At 40.2% G+C, this 19,123-nt stretch overlaps 1 protein-coding gene across 5 annotated transcripts in view; it reads left to right on the top strand.

Annotated features, from left to right (window-relative positions):
- BMPR1B (bone morphogenetic protein receptor type 1B) overlaps nt 1–19,123 on the top strand; it is a 269,885-nt gene that overhangs the window by 231,156 nt on the left and 19,606 nt on the right. For all 5 annotated transcript variants that reach the window (XM_074589519.1, XM_074589520.1, XM_074589522.1 and 2 more), the window contains 3 exons: nt 7,136–7,295; nt 16,673–16,775; nt 17,759–17,861. In XM_074589519.1, coding sequence (XP_074445620.1) covers nt 7,153–7,295; nt 16,673–16,775; nt 17,759–17,861 — 349 coding nt within the window. In that variant the 5' untranslated portion in view covers nt 7,136–7,152. The remainder of the gene's footprint in view (nt 1–7,135; nt 7,296–16,672; nt 16,776–17,758; nt 17,862–19,123) is intronic.

Here is a 19,123-nt window from a genome sequence, read left to right as displayed (position 1 = left end):
ATAGTTGGGAGATGGGGCTTTGCAGCTGAGCCTTGGCTGGCATAGTTTCATAAGTTTTGATTACACTTAGGTAGGCATCTTCCCAAGATGCTGTTGAGGAAGGGATGAAAAAGTTCAGGTACATAAAAATGATGAGAGATAAAAATCACCTCTTTCTTTCAAAAAACGGCTTCAGCAATCTCACTGAAATAATCAACTTTTTTTTTTTTCTGTGGTAAGGAATATTGCAAGTTTGATGAAGACATGAGACTATCCTTTAGTGTGCCTTTGTACACTGTACCCATTCAGTAGCTTATTTTCTATCTGAAGCTATCCTGTAAAGCAAATGTGGGCACTCATCGGGAACCAAATTGATATAAAGTAATGCCACCATGGAAAACTTAGATTTCTGCATGTTATCTCACAAAGCTAGGCTAGTGTGCCCTTTGAAATAAATATCTCTTTCTAATTATTTTGCGGTACCTTAAATACTAATACTTCGGGGAGGTCAGAAGAGGTCTGATCTAGCTGCACCTGCGTCTCCTCTGGTGTTTTTCAAGTGATGCTCTGTTATGACTCAAATGCCTTCTGAGGATGAATTCAGAAGAGCCGGTCATTCTCAGATCAGACCTTGGATCTCACCTTAGTATTCCTGAAATATTTGCATCTCACTGTTCCAGTTTTATTACCTGTTATCCTCATACAAGCGTAAAACTAGTGCTTTTACACAAATATTTGCAGAATGTTTGTTCATTTTGAATTGTACAAGAGCACACAATTAAGAAAAGAATAGTGGTAGCTCCAATGCATGCTACCTCTAAATTTGCTGTGTAAAATGTGGCTCTTGAAAAGAGATTACAAATAAAGAAATTAAGTTTATATCTTAATGAGAATTACGTGAAATACCTTTTCCCTCATCTTTGCAAATGATTTACAGATGGAACCAAAGGATTGTAGAAGGTAAACTTAAGTGACAGATTTGACAGAGCGGGGGAAATTCTTTGTTAATGGGGAATTACAGTGGGTGGGGGTAGACTTACTAAATCCAAGCCGGCAGGCTAAAACACCTTGCATGTACTTTCCTTTGGAAATTATAAAGAAGTCATTCTTTTGTGCTTTTTTTCTATTCTGTTGATATGGTATCTCATGCTATGAAAAATGTGCCAACCAATTCTTATTTTCTTCCAAATGAAAAATATGTTGAAGATTAGCTGTAGATAGCAGAAATGAGTGGAAACCAGGAAAAAGTAACACTCAATCAAACTGTGATGTAATGGTGGACAGCAAATTACACATGCATTTTCCATGGTCTATGACACCAAAGAAGCCTTTGCTTTTTTAAGTTGCAAGTAGTATGGTATGAGTATTAATTTGAAGGGTCTTGTCTTAATGGCTTTGTCGCAGCTTGTTACATTCCATGCTGAACTTAACTAATTTAGCTAATAACGTCATGTGTGATTAAGATGGCTTAAACAGACTTTGTGGGAGAAGGGTGCTTATCCTTTTCAAACCAAATGCAAAAGCAATTTCTGAAAAATAAATACATTACTTAAAGTAGTGCTGTATACATGTAGCTATATTGGCACGCTGGCAATTCTATGAATATGGAGAGAAACAGTTTTTAAGAAAACTATCTTGACAGATTATTTAAAAAAACCCATCAGATTGTAACCCTTATTTATTTGCATCATGAGCAGAAGCAAAACCACCCCGAATTTTGAAATATACAGATGACAAGGAGCTAAGTGTAGGTTCTACGTACTTCGGTGTGCAGGAAATCCATCATAAGTGGGAAATGAAGCAAATCATACATGATAAGCCCAACAACACCACAATTTTTTTAGTATGCCAATTTATTACAGTGGATGTATATCAGGGTACAGCTATTTTCAAACACCATTTGATACCAACCTCATTTGGGGCTCGCTAGTTCCATACAGTCACGCACTGAAAAGAAAAGCATGTTGTTTTCATTTTTCTGGTGTTTTTATGCCAGATTTTGTTTACTGTGGTTTTGGATCAAAAATGTGTGGGTCCTGGCATCTGACCTTTCCTGAAGTTTTATGGTAGCCTTGAATATCCAGCAAAGGGAAACTGCATGATCCGTTTTTCCTTCTCTGTTATATGACTGTCACCAATAAAACGTGTGTTACTGTTACCTCTTGACTATTTTACACAGTAGATCAGGCTGAGTTAAGAGGTGTAATTTATTTCAACTTCTTTAACTGCACTGTGTTTTCATTGCTGACTATTTGCCAAAAAATATCCCATGGAAATTCTTTTATCTGATGACTGTAAAGTACAGTGAGTTAACAGTTAGTTATTTCCCTTTCTCTTAAAACAATCATGTCGATGGTATAACCCTGGCCTGGTTGTAAGTCATCAGGCTGTGGTTTATGATGTAGCAGAGGAAAGTCTAGCAGGATGCTGTATGATAGTTTCACATTTTAATAAAAATATGATTTGAGGAAAAGCACACAAACTGTATAGGCTGGTGCAGGGTACAGAGGAAGCAACTTCGTGGTTTAAAATTTCCATCCAACAGTCTTATCAAGTTAACGGATTTTCTTGCTACCTTCTCATCCAAAGTAGATTTTGAGGTTTGGGTGGGGTTTTCTTAATTATTGTTCAGATACTTTTGTGTGAATGTACTTCATTTCCAGTCCAAAGCAGCAGTTGAAAGGGCTGCCTTGGACTGACGTGCAGGGCTTCCTAGGTGTTCTGTCTCTGAAAAAGTAAACATCGCTCCCTGTCAGTGGGTGCTGTTGATAGCCAAATATAGTTTTTACTGGCCTGGGAAAATGTGAATGGATGGTACTGTATTAGTTTGAGGCTTCAAATACCCTGTGTAGAAAGAAGAGTGAGCACAGCATTCTGTCATTTTTTTCTGAATAGATGTGTTTGTGGCCCTTAGCGTCTGTTTTCATAAGGAGCAAGTCTGACTTTTACTCCTGACAAACCCATGCAAGATCATGAAAGATCTGCTTTTTCACTGCATAGACAGCACGTAAATCACACGTCTGTGGCACAGAAATCAGTCTGTTGAGACAACTATTGCTAATTATTCATCCTCTGGGAACAGGAGGGCTTAAGATTTGGACTACAGAATACAGAGTAACAGAATACAGAGCTTTTCGCCTCCTACATTACCGGACTTGTTGAATCAGAGCAGTGCCCAAAAGTCATTACCGTCTGATGGCTGTGGGCCGGTGCGAAATGAGCTATTGGGCTTTATCCAGATTCTAGTGGAGAAATTCCTGTCCAAATCGCATAACTATGGCTACAGTTGGCAGGGTACTTACTGGCAGCCACAGCGGAGCGCTTGAGGACTAAATGTACGTTAAGAGATGGGCTGTCTAGATCAAACGCTTTTTGCACCTATATGAGTCAATGCAAAGCTTAAATAGGTCATTTTCCTTTTGTGTGCAAGGTACCATCGTCTAGAGCTAAACAGCACTATTTAAAACTGAGACATAACTCATCCTAATGGTTACTTCACTGTGATTGTGGAGTAGGGATCTGTGATCACTTCTCTATCATTTAAAAAATGATAGCAAAACAAACTGAAAATAAGTTAAAGCATTTGCCACATGAGAGGGGAGAAGTTAGTATTTAGATGCAAAGGCTTAGTGCTCATAGACTACTATGAAATCTAGGAGGGATGGGAAGAAAATGGAAGAATATATCTAAGAAGGTTTATTTCTTGGCATAGAGGTTAGTAGGGGTTTAGACTAGAGACATTAGTCATTCCCATGGTCATCCAGGATAATTCTTTCATTTTACAGCACATTATAAGTTCCTCATTCTCCTTCTCCTGGCGTCAGGATCTTTATACATGTGACTTTCTGTAAAGACTACCTTGGGGTATGATAAAGGAGCTCAGGTGAAGCAATGCATGTAGAGACACACTAACACATTTGGAAAAGAAATAACAGCAGCATGCTTCTGAGCACACAAACCCCTTTCTCAGGTAGGCATTCATAACAGAGGCCATCACATCACAATTTTGAGTGGTCCTAGTCTTACAGAGGAAAATATTTCTCCAAATACTCCAATAATACTCCAAATAGCCGTAAAAGCCCTGGTGGTGGCCTGCCTGTCCTTGTGGTGGAAGGTGCTTTGTACATGCTGGTGGATTTTAGTGGAAACAGAGAGATAAGCTGAGAAAATAAAATAAATTTGATGAAGGTATACTAGTCTGATGGTGACCTTTAGGCTCTGAACTGTTTAGATTAATTCCTGGATGCTGTCAGCAAGTTTCTCAGCAGACTACAATAACCGTATTTCTGATACCACTGTTTTTCTGCAGTTGTCCCAAGCTGTGCTTGGTTCGTCAGGGATGGGAAGCTGGCCATAAGCAGACTGCAACATAATAGGTTACAGCAGAGAAGCAGCCAAATTTAAATAGCCTGAAATCCCTTGCTTTCTTGGACATAGCTCCTTAGGAGAGCTTTCAGAACCCCAACGGCTTCTAATCCCTAAACAGAGGCCAGGGCTGCATGACCAACACGTGCTTGTTACAGCACAGCAGCAAATGCAAGAGAGTAGGCTGTTCACCATCCCAAACTGTGCATTTCACACCTGAAACTGGTAAGAACTTGTTGTCAAACACTGAAAAGCTCTTGTGGGTTTCTTCCTATGTGTTACATTTCAGGGGAGGGACTGCTGAAAATCTTTCTGTTCCGAAGTCAGACAAAGGTGTTCACCTGTATCTGACAAAGGTGTATTATGACAAAGGTGTATAGTCGTAGAAGCTGTGTAGTCGTCTAATTTTAACATCTTCAGGCACTCTCAAATGTGTAATTACACCTTTCCTTTTTTTTTAATGCTACACGTAAAATGTTTTTGGTTTTCCACACTTTGCTGAGGGAAGATCCCTGCTGAAACTGTAGACAGCTTGTAGAAAGAGCTATGGAAATGATACACAGAGCAAACTATTTCACTCAGTTCCCTCATGAGCTAGAAGTTCACTTTGTTGCCTCATGAGCTTCAAGTCAGAAAATGCTTGACAGGAGTATTAGTAGTTGAATATTCCCCATTCAGTGGTAACTAAGACAGACAAAGATTGCCGATTGAAAGAGAATTTACTTAATCTCTAATCCTGTGACACAGTGAGCAAACATCTGTTGATACTAATTTGTGATACGCAGGCTGCATTTCAAAGTATCATAATTATATTTGAGAAATATACAACAGTGCATTTTTTTCTTAATTTAAGCACCTACGGCATCTTAAGGTACAGCTATGAGTACACAGACACACAGTGCATCTTGAGAACTAACCCATTTAGTTCTCATTTTGCCAAGTGTTTGTAAAAACAGTATGGGACTTTGACATCCGGACATCATGACATCCAGTCATGAATCCAATTAATACCTTGACGCTGAGCACAAGGGTTACAAGCCCATAGTTTGTATGTCTTTTGTAACTAGTTTTCTGGTTTGACTTTCAGACCCAGTCGGTTTCAGTGGGATATGTAGGTACTGGGCAAAGATCAAGCCAGATAAGCTTTGTATTTCATAGTGCTATAGCCCGATATGATGAATGATTGCATTTCATGTGTATCACCTTAATATTATTAATATGTCCTTTATGCAAGGAATATGCAAGGAGTGGAAGGGCTTAAAAAAACCCCTTTATTAAAGAAGTTATCACTTCTCTAAATGAGCTGTTCTTGTGTGTAAAGCCCCAATTTTCTGAGAGCTAATGAGTTTCAGCATTTTCCCCAGTTTTCTGGGGACAAGCTTGCATGTCTCTTGTTTCACTGAAGAAAACCAGAGCCTATGGGCCAGCTGTTGCGGTTGCCTGTCCATTTGCAGGGCTTTCCTAGCAGAGTTGGCACAGGAGAGGAGAGGTGTGCAGCTGGGAGGCATGATGTGCACACATGTGCTGGGGGCACTGGCTGGTCCCTAGCACCCAGGAGCACAGACTGGACTTCATTAGTCCTCCTAAGGGTGTGAGCAATTTGAACAACCCTGCTCTTCCTCCAGCCTTTCAGTGCTTCAGGACCTTTCAGCCTGTTCTTGCCTTGGTTGTTGCTTGCCATCCGAGCCCTGAAGTGTTGCTACTTGTTCCCATCACCTCTGCCCACTCCATCTCTCCGTAGGGGGCTGAAAAAGATATAGTTTTCTGTCAGCTCGACAATATATCAGCCCTGATGATGGAGGTTTGGGGAAAATTTTAATTAGAGTTGAAGCAGCAGTTCAGGACCCAATCAAAATAATAATAATAATGCCAATTGTTTCTGAAGACTTAACAGTAAATCAAGAATTTCAAGCCTGCTCTTCAACTTCTCTGTTGGAGACAGCTGTTTGTAAATGACCCTTTAGTCAGATTTCTTACATGGAAGCAAAAGGAAAGTGGGAAACTGCCAATTGAAGCTTTTCATGCTGATCTCTTTTTTTGTCTTTGAGGCTTAAAATATTCACAAGCACTGAAAGCTGATATTTATGACTAAAGCTGGGGGTGGGGTGGGGTTGTTGCTTAAACAGCTCCTAGCCCATCAGCAGCATCTCTAGCTGTACTTCATCAGCTCCATGGAGATTCATTGCTCTGATATTTTTAGAAGTAATCACCTCCATGTATTTCAGCATTGTTCATTCTAAAACACATTCTTGCCTTTTATTTTGTTTATAGAATTTTTTTTATAGAAATGAACTATTTTTCTTTGTTTTCCAAGTAGTGCTTATGCAATTCAGTGTCAGAGTGTTGAACTTGAAAGAACATCACTTTCTGTTAAATCTTTGTTAAATTGTATGCCCATGTTCTGCTCTGCCTGGAGTACCATAAATCCCACTCATTTTATGGGGTTCAGTGGATGTAAATGTGTGCCAAGTATAGAGACAAAGAAAGCACAAAGGTGTAACCAAGGATTTGACCTATGTAATACAATAGGATAAAACCTGTACTCTGCAATCTGAAAAGCTCAACATAACTCTTTGGCAGCAGCAGAACTTGAACATCAGCACCTTTGATCTAATGCCATTGAGGCCCAATAAGCCTCAAACATGGTGACAGTTCCTGGGACTTCGGCAGAAAACCACTCAGCTCAAATAACTTGCGCAAAATTTTGATGGGTAGAAATACTTTGAAGCCTTCATTCCAAGTCTTGCAATCCAGCCTAGAACTGTTTCTTTCCCCCCCTTTATATTTACAGCCAATTTTCTAGACAACATGCCCTTGCGAAGTTCTGGCAAGTTGAGCATGGAGACCAGAAGAGAAGATGGTGAGAGCACAGCACCTGCCCCGCCGCAGAAGAAGCTGTCCTGTCAGTGCCACCACCACTGTCCTGAGGATTCAGTCAACAGCACCTGCAGGTTTGTGGGATATGTATTTGCTGGTAAAACATGGGAAATCCTGTTTGTGGTAGCTCAGCAGTCCCAAGTTGGGCATTGCCATTTTCGTTTAAGCAGTAATATGTAAATTAGTTGTTTATACATTGTGTCTAAAAATTAGAGGTAATTTTTACTTACATTTCAGCTACGTATTTATATTTTTATGTTAGGGTGTTTACATCTTTAGAGTTTTAGGTAATATTTGTATTAATTCATTGCATATTAAATATTCTGAAGGTAGGAGTTTGTTTTTAAAGGTGCATGCAGTTAATGAGAGGAGACTTAGTAGAGATATATTGAAGTGTCAGTAAATGCTTGTAAATTTGTAATCACTATCATGGAACACCATTTATAAGATCCCTGCTCTTGGTGTGTGCCTTTGCAATAGCTGAGCTATCTTTTGTAGGTCCTTAAGGCTCTGGGTTTTATCTTGCTTCCATGCTAAAAGAAAAGCGATCTTTTTCTTGAGGTGAAGCGTTGAGGGTTTGTTTTTTTTTTATACTGGTTATAGTTTTCTGTTTGGTTTTGAGTACTGTAAACGGCTCATTTGGGTTGGATTCTACTTTCTCAGATCCTACTGTCTCCCTGGGGGAGAGGCATGTCCAGCTGTGCACAGTCCCCGTGAAGGCTCAGCCTTGGTCTGTGTTTCACTGATACTGCCTGAAGCAGCACAGGTGACTGAGGGTACCTGTGGCGGGACCCAGCTGCTCTTCCTCCACCCAAGAGCAGCTCTTGCTGCACACATCCTGTTGCTGCTGAATGAGGGCAGTGGTCAAACACCTGTGTCTAGGCTTGAGGTGCATGTACAGTTTGCTTTAGCGGCAGCAAAGGAGGGAATTTAAACTTTTCTGCTTACTTAGAGCAGGTAAGATACTGGAGATATTCGCCTTCAGCTATAGCCTAGTGCAGTTGTGGGAATGTGAGGAGCATCGAAGCAGGGCACAGATGTGAGCCCAGCTGGACCTGCCGGCTGGGTATGCAGTGCTGTTTGAGGTGAGATAGTCTAACATCATGTCAGCTCTTCAAGACGGCACATAAAAAAGATAGAAGGGGAAAAGCCTAAGGTTGCTGAAGATATTGATTGCTATGTTGGATTTTTATGAGTGTTGTTCCGTAGCCTGACTTAATTCTGCTCAGCCTGCATTTTCACACTGAAGAGTATCAAAGTTTTGATGACAGCTGTAAATACCATTTCCCCTTTCTATCCTCTTCCTTCAAACTCATGCTCTAGCCAGGAGTTAGAGCTAACTGCTCTCACATGGCAGCCAGTTTAAAAAGCTGTAATAACCCAGTCTGATATCAATTTGCAGATCCCCTGCAGCGTGAATTGGCTGTTTCCTGTTCCTGCCCAGCAAGAGCCACTGCTTTCACACGTGCTGTCTCACACACGCAGTAACAGGGAAGTTGCAGATGACTTTTAAATCCAAGAATTAGGAAGCACAAAGGGATCCATGTTAAGGAACCCATTGAACGAGGTTTATACCCCAGCTGGGTAGGCCTGCTGTTGCACATTGCTTCATAGGCAGCATTGACATTCAGTATTTTTCATGTTACCAGGAACTATGAGTAAATGTCATATTAAAATTGATTTATGCATTTTCTCTCACTGCAATACTTTAAAAGAAACTCTCTTCAGAGTCCCCCTTACAGTGTCAAATGCCAGACTCGGTTTTAGCTGTTAATGCCCAAGGACAGGCAGTTAAGTAGTAATAAAATACAAAATTATACCCCCTTTTGTCTTCATAATATTTGCACATTTCAGGCTTGGCCGTTCTACTTGAATTACAATTATTTTTTCTAATTTAGACATCAAAATAATAACTGAAACTGAAATTTACCCATCAAATATTGATCACTTTTCTGTCCAGGAAAATGGAAAGAGTCAAAAGGCTTGTATTTTATCCAGAGCTACTCCTCTTTCCCATCCTGTGCTGTCTGTCACCTGAGCACTATCCACCTTGCCACTTGCCCTGGGATAAGAGAAAAATTGCTGAAAAGTTTGTAGTAATATAAAACAAAAAATGTAAGTTAACTTAAATGAAATGCCCTGCCTTCATGGCTTGTCAACAATAATCCTTTCAGGACGGTGATCATTGCTGTGGCTCCCCTTACCTCGGTGCAAGAGCTGCAGTGAGGTATGAAGGACACAACACCCCTTGTTTTCCTTACATCTGCTTAACTGTTAGTCTGTAATCTCTTGATGCTTAAATTCCCTGTTACATAGCTGGAATTATGGATGAAAAGTGAAATGGGACATTACAGTGAGAAGAGGGCCCTAGATCTGATGTTGGGAGAGTAGTTATTAGATCCCTGGTTATCTGGCTGGGTTGAGACCAGGTTTCAAAAGATTTGACAGAGACCAATCAGGTTAGTAAGGATTATTAGTTTCCCCTGTGTTTTGGGATCATCCTACTAGTCAGGCAGTAACTTTCTCATTTCATCCTAGCCCGAACGACTGTTGGCACAATTTTAAAGCACTCGGGAATTCTCATTGGACCTTGCTATAACGGAAATTTTCCCATATCGAAGTTCAAGCAGTATCGATCACGCTGTGTTTGTCTGAAGAATAAATGAACTGTTCCAGATTAAAAGTTATTGCATTAATTATCTTCTTTCCACAGATGCAACCACTAAAAGCCTTTTACATTTTATATTGAAAAAATAAAATCTCTCAGCAGCTCTATTAGTCTGTTAAGCTTTGGGCTGTGCTTGGACCTGCAGAGCTTGTATCTGCCAGCCCTGCAGGGACGAGTCAGCATGTGCTGGGGCACCCAAGGGCCTAGCGAAGCCCTGACACCTGGGAAATTCACTGAGCACATCCATAGCCAGGGCTTGGGCTCTGGAGAGCATCAGGCATTGTCCCCATCATGGCTCTCTCCAAAGCAGGTGAGCCTTTTGTGTGCCCAGGAGCAAGGATGGCTCTGAAAGTTCAGTGGGAAAGCATTTCCAGCTGTGTTGAAATTAAAACTCTCAGAATAAAATAGCTAGTCCTATTGCAGTCACCATTAAAAATTTCTCATAAAAAGCAGTCTGCCATCCCACCTGAAGATTTTGGTCTGCTACCACAGGTATTTATCTTTTAAAGTGTAGATCCTGCCTGTAGTACCAGTAGTCTGAGTGTTTATATAAAAATGAGGACACCTGGTGGCCATTTAAAATCATCTTCATAATTGTATTTTTAGAAATTTAAAAGTCAATATTCTTTAACCACATCTGTATCAAATCCTCCAACAGCCTGCTGTGTTCCTATACAGAATTTCCCTTTCTTTATACTTCCGCAGCTTAAGTCCAATAATACTTTAGGGAGCTAAGGATAATACCGCAGCTTAAAATGCAGATTGCTTTCTGTATCAACAGAAAAGCAGTAGCTCTAGTTTGAGTGTGCTTTAAAAAATGGGGCAATCCACAAGCACAGCAAGTTTTGGAAAACCCATTACTGGGTCATCTCATCAAGAGAAGGTTAGGGTCAGGGAGCAGTGAAAGGGAGGGCCAAACAAGGAGCTGAGGGTGATGCTAGGGCCAGCTGTGTCCTCACCCACCAGGACCCTATTTCCCCAGGGGTACTGAACACAAGAGGCAGAGACAGCTCCCTCGATGGCCCTTCACATGGCTAGTAGTGATCTGGATCCAGGCGGGAGATGGGGCTGAAGACAGACACTCCTGTACTGTCACTCAGGGTTTGATGCTCAGACCTGAGCTCAAATGGAGCCCTTGGGCAGGGGCTGTATAGTGGGGGGCGAAATCCCAGGTGGGGCTACTCCAGGCAATTGAAGCTCATTAGTGCACTCAGGGCCCTGGCAAATAAGATCTTTGCAGAAAGTTCACAATCTTCTTCTTGTAAAGGGTGTGTTAACCTGTAGCGTGTTTATTCTTCTTTCTGAACATCTGTGCAATTCATAAAAGGCTTTCAGAAAAGAAGCTCAGAGCTGCTTTGAACACAACCAGGGCCTTGTTTTACTGTTCCATTTCAAATTTTGTGTGTACAAAGTGAATGCATGGGCAGTTGTGTCTAATCATAATTAATTGCATATTTTAAAAAGTAGCGTTAGATTTAATTGGCTTTGACTATAATGGGATTGCAGTAAAGGCAGAGACTGATTAGGTGCCTTGTTGTACTCCATTTCCCATTCACAAATAAATGCTGACAGTTTTAAAGATCGGGCTGATAGAGTTTAATTTCTTATGTGTTGCCTACTGGTCTTGATTGTGTTTTTGCCCAACGGTGTCTTGAGGTAGCTTTAGTTCTCTAAAGCAATAAAATAATTAAGTTGCTTTTTCAGCATTACCAGAGGTGATAATTCACTTGAGTGATGTTATTTTCATTCTCCTGTTCTCCAGATGGTAGGATTGAATTTTCTTTGTAATTTGGTATGTATGAAGAAGACTTCAACAGTGGGCCAAAGCACTGAATTCAGGCAACTTTTCTTCTAAGCAACTTCAATTTTTGGGGTAAAGTTGAACGTTTTCTGATAAAGGAGCTATGGTGAGATCTTACAGGTTAGCCTTTCAAATTTTTTAATGTTTTTTAATGTAATCCTATATACAGGGCTGTACCGGAAGCAGTTACGTCCCTTTTGATGATTAAAACAAAAAAACAAAGGTCAACAGAGACAAATTCTTGAAAGCTCCAGTCTTTCTTTGCTCCCTCTGCCAGGGCCATATGCCTCATATGTAGCTCAGCAGGTGACTTTGCCTCAAGTGTTTAAACTGAAATGCAAAGTCCCCCTACCACGCTTTTCAGCTGTGCCCCAGAAATTCTTTGTTCTTCATTTTGTTGAGGCCTTGCCCATTAAGTATTTAATATAATGGTTAAGCTAAATAGTAAAGCAAGTCCAGTCTCCCTGTATTTAGACCTATTGCATTACTCTCAGATAGTTTTTTAGTGTGGGGGAGTACTTTGGTGTTACTGTGCAGAAAGTACTGGAATACCGAAGACTTCCCTTGCATACTGAATTTACTTATACCAAAAAAATTCCAAACCAGCAAATATCCATGTTAAATCTGTCCTAGCATTAAAGAAGAAGCTACGTCATACAAATTCAACTGCAGTGTAATCTTAAAGTCAAGTAAAAGAAAACATTTGGTTTGTGTTTAAATTTTGGAGACAAAAGAAAGGAATAAAAGAAAAAGGGAAAAGGAAAAAAGGAAGATGAGTAGCTTTATTTTGACTATTTTCTTCTTGATAGTTCTCACCTCTACTGAGATGGGTTTTGCACATAAGTGCTAGAGAGTCCTGGTGAAAATGCAGAGGTACGCATGCTTGGTGCTGTTGCCATACCCCAAGCTGTGCTACCAGGTCTATAGACCTGTCAAATCTCATATACTCAGCATGAAGCCTGGACAGTTGCTAGGGCTCTCCCTCACAGATTGGCATAATGGCTTGTTTTTTGCGTTGTGACTCCATGTGTCAGGGAGAACTGTTTGATCTGTGATTTAGTAGAACGATGCAAGACACATTTGGTGACCCAGGTCATGTCTCAGTCCTGGGAGAATAGTATGGGCAGTATAGAGAAATAGTATAGAGAAAATATTGATTGATGGACCTATATATGATATATGAAAAGATGCTCTGGTAGGATGCGTTGGGTACCCTCTCTGTGTGTAGGGTAGTCGCTGAGCACCCAGAGAGCCAGAAGGTACCATACATAGTAGAGTGTCCATGGTAGGACCAGCATCTTGGAGACTAGTGTGACTGGAAACTGTGGCCCAGTGTGAGCCAGCTTCTTGGCTTTGTCACACTTCTATGTCTCTCCTTGCCTGCAGAGTAGCTGTGTAAACATCTCAAGGTGCATCTGGCTCAAAAACTATGTAATGCTCTTTTCACTTGGTTTCATGTTACATCCTTGATGCACAGCCGCTAACTATATTTTTTTTTTCTGAAAAATTAGCCTGTGTTGAACACATTTGTGGTGATTCTTTGTTTTTTGGATGGTGTCCAAAGAGAGTGCTTTGCCAAATTTGGCCTTAATCATCTTCCTTAAGAGAAGGATGTGACAAAATACGTGAATTAGATGCAAATTGGGAGTCAGCCAATTTTTGAATTAGATTATTTCAGCCGGTCTTTACAGAAGAATATGAACTTCCCAGTTTCTGTGTGTAGTATAGTCTAACATTGTTTTATCATTTTTAGAAACAGTGCAGAAACTTGTCATGTTGCTTTGGATGGAAATGAAAAGATGCTGTAGCTCTTTCTGGTATCAAAACCAGGAGTATAAAGAGGAGGGATGAACAAAAATAATAATACTCGTATGGACTCAATTGCAAATAAAATTAAAGATAAGGAATCTTTTCATCAAGTTATTTAACCCATCTGTTTGTGGTAGACACTGAATGAGGGAAAGACGTTGCTTTTCCAAGTTATATATTGCCATCCCTGACTGCGTCACATACACAGAGAGCAGGACAGGAAATCTTCAGCAGCCAAGTTTTGGTAGCTGAAGTATCGCATCTTCTGTGAGAAGTGGCTGTTGGCCAGTGAGGACATCTGTGTGAGCAGCTGCAAAGCTGTTGGCCTCCGTTCCTTTCTTCTGACATTTAGTAAAGGTCTCAGTTAAGATCACCTCTTTCTTTCTGGTAATCTGTAATTGTAGCAGCACCTTCTATGTCAATGTCTGTCAGTGTTTCCGATATTAACTCCCTCTATTTTCCTGGCATTTGACTTGGCTGTAAAAATTCACTCTTGGCAAATACGTGACGTACCAAATCTGTGCTGATTAGTGATCACATCCAAAATGTATTTAGTCTCTGTCCTGCACCATACTCCAATAAGATGGTGCTTTAATGGAGGAGGTTAGTGGATGTGTACCCGGATGTATTCTGTAACACTGGGTTGAGTTTCTTCTTTACACACCATTCACAGAATCAAATTACATAGAATTCAAATTACAGAGTTTAAGAAAATAGTAATTCTATACCGCAAATTTTTTGCTAGGAAGTGAAGGGTAGTTTTTTTGTATTGCTTTGCTTGCATCAGTGATGTACATATGTTTCTATTTGTGTAGTCACCAAAATAAACATAAAATTGGAGATGATGGAGACTTATCTGACTTGTTTCTGACTTGTTATAATAGTAAGAACAGTTTCATGTCTATCACAGGCAGGTATGAGGTAGGGTAATCAATAAAACAGCAGGGGTATGCCCTGCCCTTTACTTGCAGCATGTGGTCCATCTGACATCCTCTGAACCAGAAGAGGTTGGGGGTGGGAGGGGGGAAGCAGATGAGGGATACTTCTTTCTTTTCAGAAGAGTTACTTCTACCTCTCGCCCAAACACCTGAGAAATTTTTAATAAGATAATGAGTTCTTACACTGCATCAAAACTTCCTGGTTTATTTTTTTCTTACAGGTAGAAAGAAGCGGTACCAAAGTTTATTCTGCTAGCATTGCTATTTTTAATTTTCTCGCACTTTTCCTTCGTTACTCTAATGTTGTCTGTAAAGAACGTGATTTATCCTTATTATTGGAGCTTTATAACTTTTCAGTTTTGCTCTATCCAATCTAATTTTGTTTGTCTTTTTAAATTTGGAATAAAATTTTTAGAGGGACTAAAGTGCTTGAGGAGCCTGAATTTAATTTTCAGAAATGAGCTAAGAATCAGAGTCCCATGGCAAGTCAGATAAAAAAGGAATAAAACTGCTGGCTTTCCTGCTTCTTTTTCCCTTTTACAAACAATTTGACTTTTCCTTCCTCTGCTTTCCTTTGGTGAACTGAGTGTTTTGGTTTTTGCTGGGGACTCTTAGCTATGGAGTTCATTTTTGTGTTTCACTTGATTGCAATTTATTGTTTTGTTGCTCTGTCCCCTGGGTTAAACTTACTCATTACTTTGAATCAAAGGCACCATGCAAACAAATAAAATCTAATCTAATATAATATTCTACTCTAATGGATTCCTTACAGTCTCTCTTCTTGGCAATCCTATTGTTCCTATCTTTTAAGCTTAAGCAATGAAATCAAGGTGGTTGTTGCCCAGAAGGGTTGCTGTCTCCTTTGCCTTCCTCGTATGCACAATGTCAAAGAAGGGTAGAAGTCATCGCTCGCTTCTCTGAGAAAGTCATTTGTAACGTGCAACTGGTTACTTTTCAAATCCAGAAGTCAATAACCCGTGATAGATTATTATTTGAAGTAATAAGCTTACTGTGGCTAGACCCTGCACCACTAATATAAAAATATGCCACAGCGAATGTTTGACATGATCCTATCCAGCATCTCTCTGTCCTGTAGCTAATACTTACAAATTGTATTTATCTCTTATACGTGTAACTGTGCCTCTCGTTTCCTACATCTTCATTGCTTTTGCTGTTGTTGCTTGGTTAGACTCTCCTTTCATTCAAATAAGGAGCAAATCATCTGAAATTTTGCTGTGTTTAAATTTTCTAATCCTTTTTTCTTTTTATTTCCTTGTTTTAACTAAGTTTGCTGCTTCTCTTCTGAAAAATACTCATTGCACATAACAACCAGTGTTATTTTCCTGGGGAAATAACAGAATATATTATTTTTATGTGACTTAAATGTCTTATATTAAGAGTTTTTTCTTTATTTTTGGATCCTCTTCCTGCAAATCAGTCAATTTGTGTTTCTTACATTATGTATCTCCCTCAGAGGGTTGAGAAATTATTGTACAGCAGTCTCGGTAAAATGCAGCCACTCTTTTCGTGCCCTTCTCCCCCTCTTTCCATAGTATTCAGGCATTTGACCTTCATCAAGGAAGGACATTTATCACCAGCACCATCTAGCCATCTGTTAGTATACTTGTCCTCCCTGGTGCACGTTCTTGTAAACGGAAGCATTATGGATCACTTTAGGCTTATAGCCCAAGTAAACAGTTATGAAGGGTGTTGATGATAACTCAAGGACTCATACACGAGAGTGTTGCGGTTTGTAATATGGTTAAAACAGGAATCACAAATCACTTTTAATAATATTTTGCATTTAGTATCTCAAAAATGTTTCTTTCTTCAGATGTCCATCGTGATGCAAATATCCATGCCTTGTTCCCACGCACAAGGCAGACCTGCTCTTGCGTTGATGCTTGCATTTTTATAGGTCTCCAAAGGCTTAGCACACTAGTGACCATAGGCAGAGAACTGAGATGTTTCTTAGTGGGATTTATAGCCGTGAAATGTTGGAAAGGTAAGTGTGTCAACTCCAAGGCACAGCGTGCAAGTGCTGGTCCTCAGCACTGTCGGCTGTTGGATTGCATTGCGAGAGGTTGCCTTGGGTACCTGAGTCTTTCAGCCTGCCTTGGTACGTAGACTTGTTAATGTCAGATTTGCCTTGCAAGGGACAAAGTTTAAGACTATATTCAGCAGCACATTTTTCACTTCAAAGCCTTTTCCTGATTCATTCTTTCCAATCCACAGCACTGATGGCTACTGCTTCACCATAATAGAAGAAGATGAGTCCGGCGGACATTTAGTCACCAAGGGATGTCTTGGATTAGAGGGCTCAGACTTCCAGTGTCGGGTAAGAAAGCATTTGCTGCCAGGGTGTTGCTTGGCTTTTTGATAGCTTTCAGCTGCAGTGCAGTCAACAGACATTACTATGTCCATGTTTTTCACTTCTGTTCATTTGGCAGATAGTTTCTCTGCATTGATTGCTGAGGGGAGTGCCTTTATATCCCAGAATGGTGATATTATAGCTGCTCCTAACAGTAACTTTAGTAAGTTTTGGTTTTGGCACTGCTGTTACTAGTAACGCTACCGCTCAGAGGAAGTTTGAATTTAGGGAAATGCAGTCTAATTCCTGAAGTCCCCACGGTAGCTAAAGTTAGGATGTTATCTGGTGGACCACAGCAACCTTTATATCTTACATACATTTGCACTTTGGTTTGGGATTTCTGGTGCCAGAAATTCCCTTAAAGTACAGTGATCACCTGATGGAGAGCAGCTCTTACTGCAGGAATGGAAGGGAGACAGGCAACGGAGCAAGATGGCTCTAAAGTGGTTGCCTTTCCTAACATTAACCTTAAATGATGTTACATGAGTACAGGAACAGTCTAACCATCAAGGTCCATGGAAGGTATTTTACCCAGCTTCCCATGAGAGCAGAAGCAGCAGCTAAATTAGTCTACACAGGGGTTCCTGTGTTATTCCAGCTAAACTGTTTTGAACGCTTATGTTAACTTATTTTTGTAATATAAGTCTCACTGATGGACGTATGTGACTTCCACAGTTCTGTCTTGCACCATTAGAGTCAATCAGTCCCTTCTGCAGCACTAGGGCACCAATAGAGATACATTAGTAGTGAATTAATCTCTTAATTATCTAGATGAAATGTTGCTGGATACGCTTGGTGGCAGAAATCCTTACTCCACACATCCTAGAAATTTGTAACAGACTGCAGTGCAGCCCAGCTAATAAGCACATCTTTCTCTCAAGTGCCAGAATGGTGGTGTATATTTATAACACAGATAATTACTTTGCTTTCTATCAAATTATGTGTTGCAGGACACTCCTATTCCACACCAAAGAAGATCTATTGAATGTTGCACAGGCCAAGATTACTGTAACAAACACCTTCATCCTACACTGCCACCACTGAAAAATCGAGGTAAGGGGAAGTAAATCCAGTCCCAAACTGATCTTTTTCTGCTCTTGCGCTTTGTGCCTTAGGAAGCAACAAAGGCAAAACCAGAGCACCTCCCTCAAACTGCAAGTGATTGGAGAGATAAACTGCGTTAAACAGTATCGATAAATTACGATAGGTTATGTGGGGAGCGGTGCCTTGACCTGTGGTTGCTGATGCTTGCTATTATTCCTATTGCAGACATGCAGTAAGCACCAGATGCATTAGAGTCGCGTGGTATTGTCCTAGCACAGACCTGCTGGCTATCAGTGATCATCCCAAAGACTTAGGTTAGTCGTGGCAGAGGATGCCGCTTGCTGGGTATGTTTTTAGGCTGATAATAAAATTGAATCCTCTTTCTAGTCCCTACAACATGCATTATTGTTGTTCATTACTCCACACACATCTGGGACCAGGTCTACAGTGGTCAATCAGTCAGTTCAAGTTGACTGAAGTCCATTAAGCTTTTCTTATTTAAAAGACCTGATAAACCAGCACTAGGACAGTAACTTGTCACTAAAGCGGATTTTCTACTTGAAAAACGTAGCTGAAGATAGAATGTAGAGTAAGAACTCATGCACTGATTTTATTTTTTTAATTGCTACTTGAGAACAAATGGACGTGTATTAACTTAGTGGATTCTGGAGCAAGGTTTTAGCTTTTTTGTTTGCTTAAACATCACCTTCTGAAAGTTGATAAAACTATTTTGGCTGGACGTGGCAGAACATTTTATAGAAATGTATTCCTAAGTAAGTGTAAATTCATCCATGATAAACTCTTGCCATTGGCAGCAATGGCCAAGATTTGTGGTGGTCAGCGTGGAGTTTAGCCTGCAGGAGTCAGTTCAAGGTTGCAGGAGAATTTCTCATCATGGTGTTTGAGTTGAAAATCCAGATCAGTGTGCAGATGCATCCTTAATTATGCAAACAGCAGATACTTACACAAATGCGTGCTCAGAGAAAGCGTTCACTCATGTAAGCTGCTCCCTTCACGCCTATGAAATTCCGCACAGATGGGCTGCAGAATCAGGCCTACGGAGAGTAGTATGTAAATATTTCACTGTTTACTAGCAAGCCACTAAGTCAGCGAAACCTCGTAAAATCTGACTACCAGCATAAGAGTTACGTACTACTTTGTTGCTTTTTTCATTTTAAAAAGTTCTTTGGACTGAGAGAGAAGCTCCAAAAGGAAGTCAATATTTGTTCACACTTACTTAGTATATCAATAAATATTATTTCAGTTTGGAA

Source organism: Larus michahellis, chromosome 5 (genome assembly GCF_964199755.1).
Source record: "Larus michahellis chromosome 5, bLarMic1.1, whole genome shotgun sequence".
In the NCBI taxonomy this organism is placed as follows: domain Eukaryota; kingdom Metazoa; phylum Chordata; class Aves; order Charadriiformes; family Laridae; genus Larus; species Larus michahellis.
The sequence above is the reverse complement of the archived record's forward strand: the minus strand, read 5'-3'. Positions and strand labels throughout refer to the sequence as shown.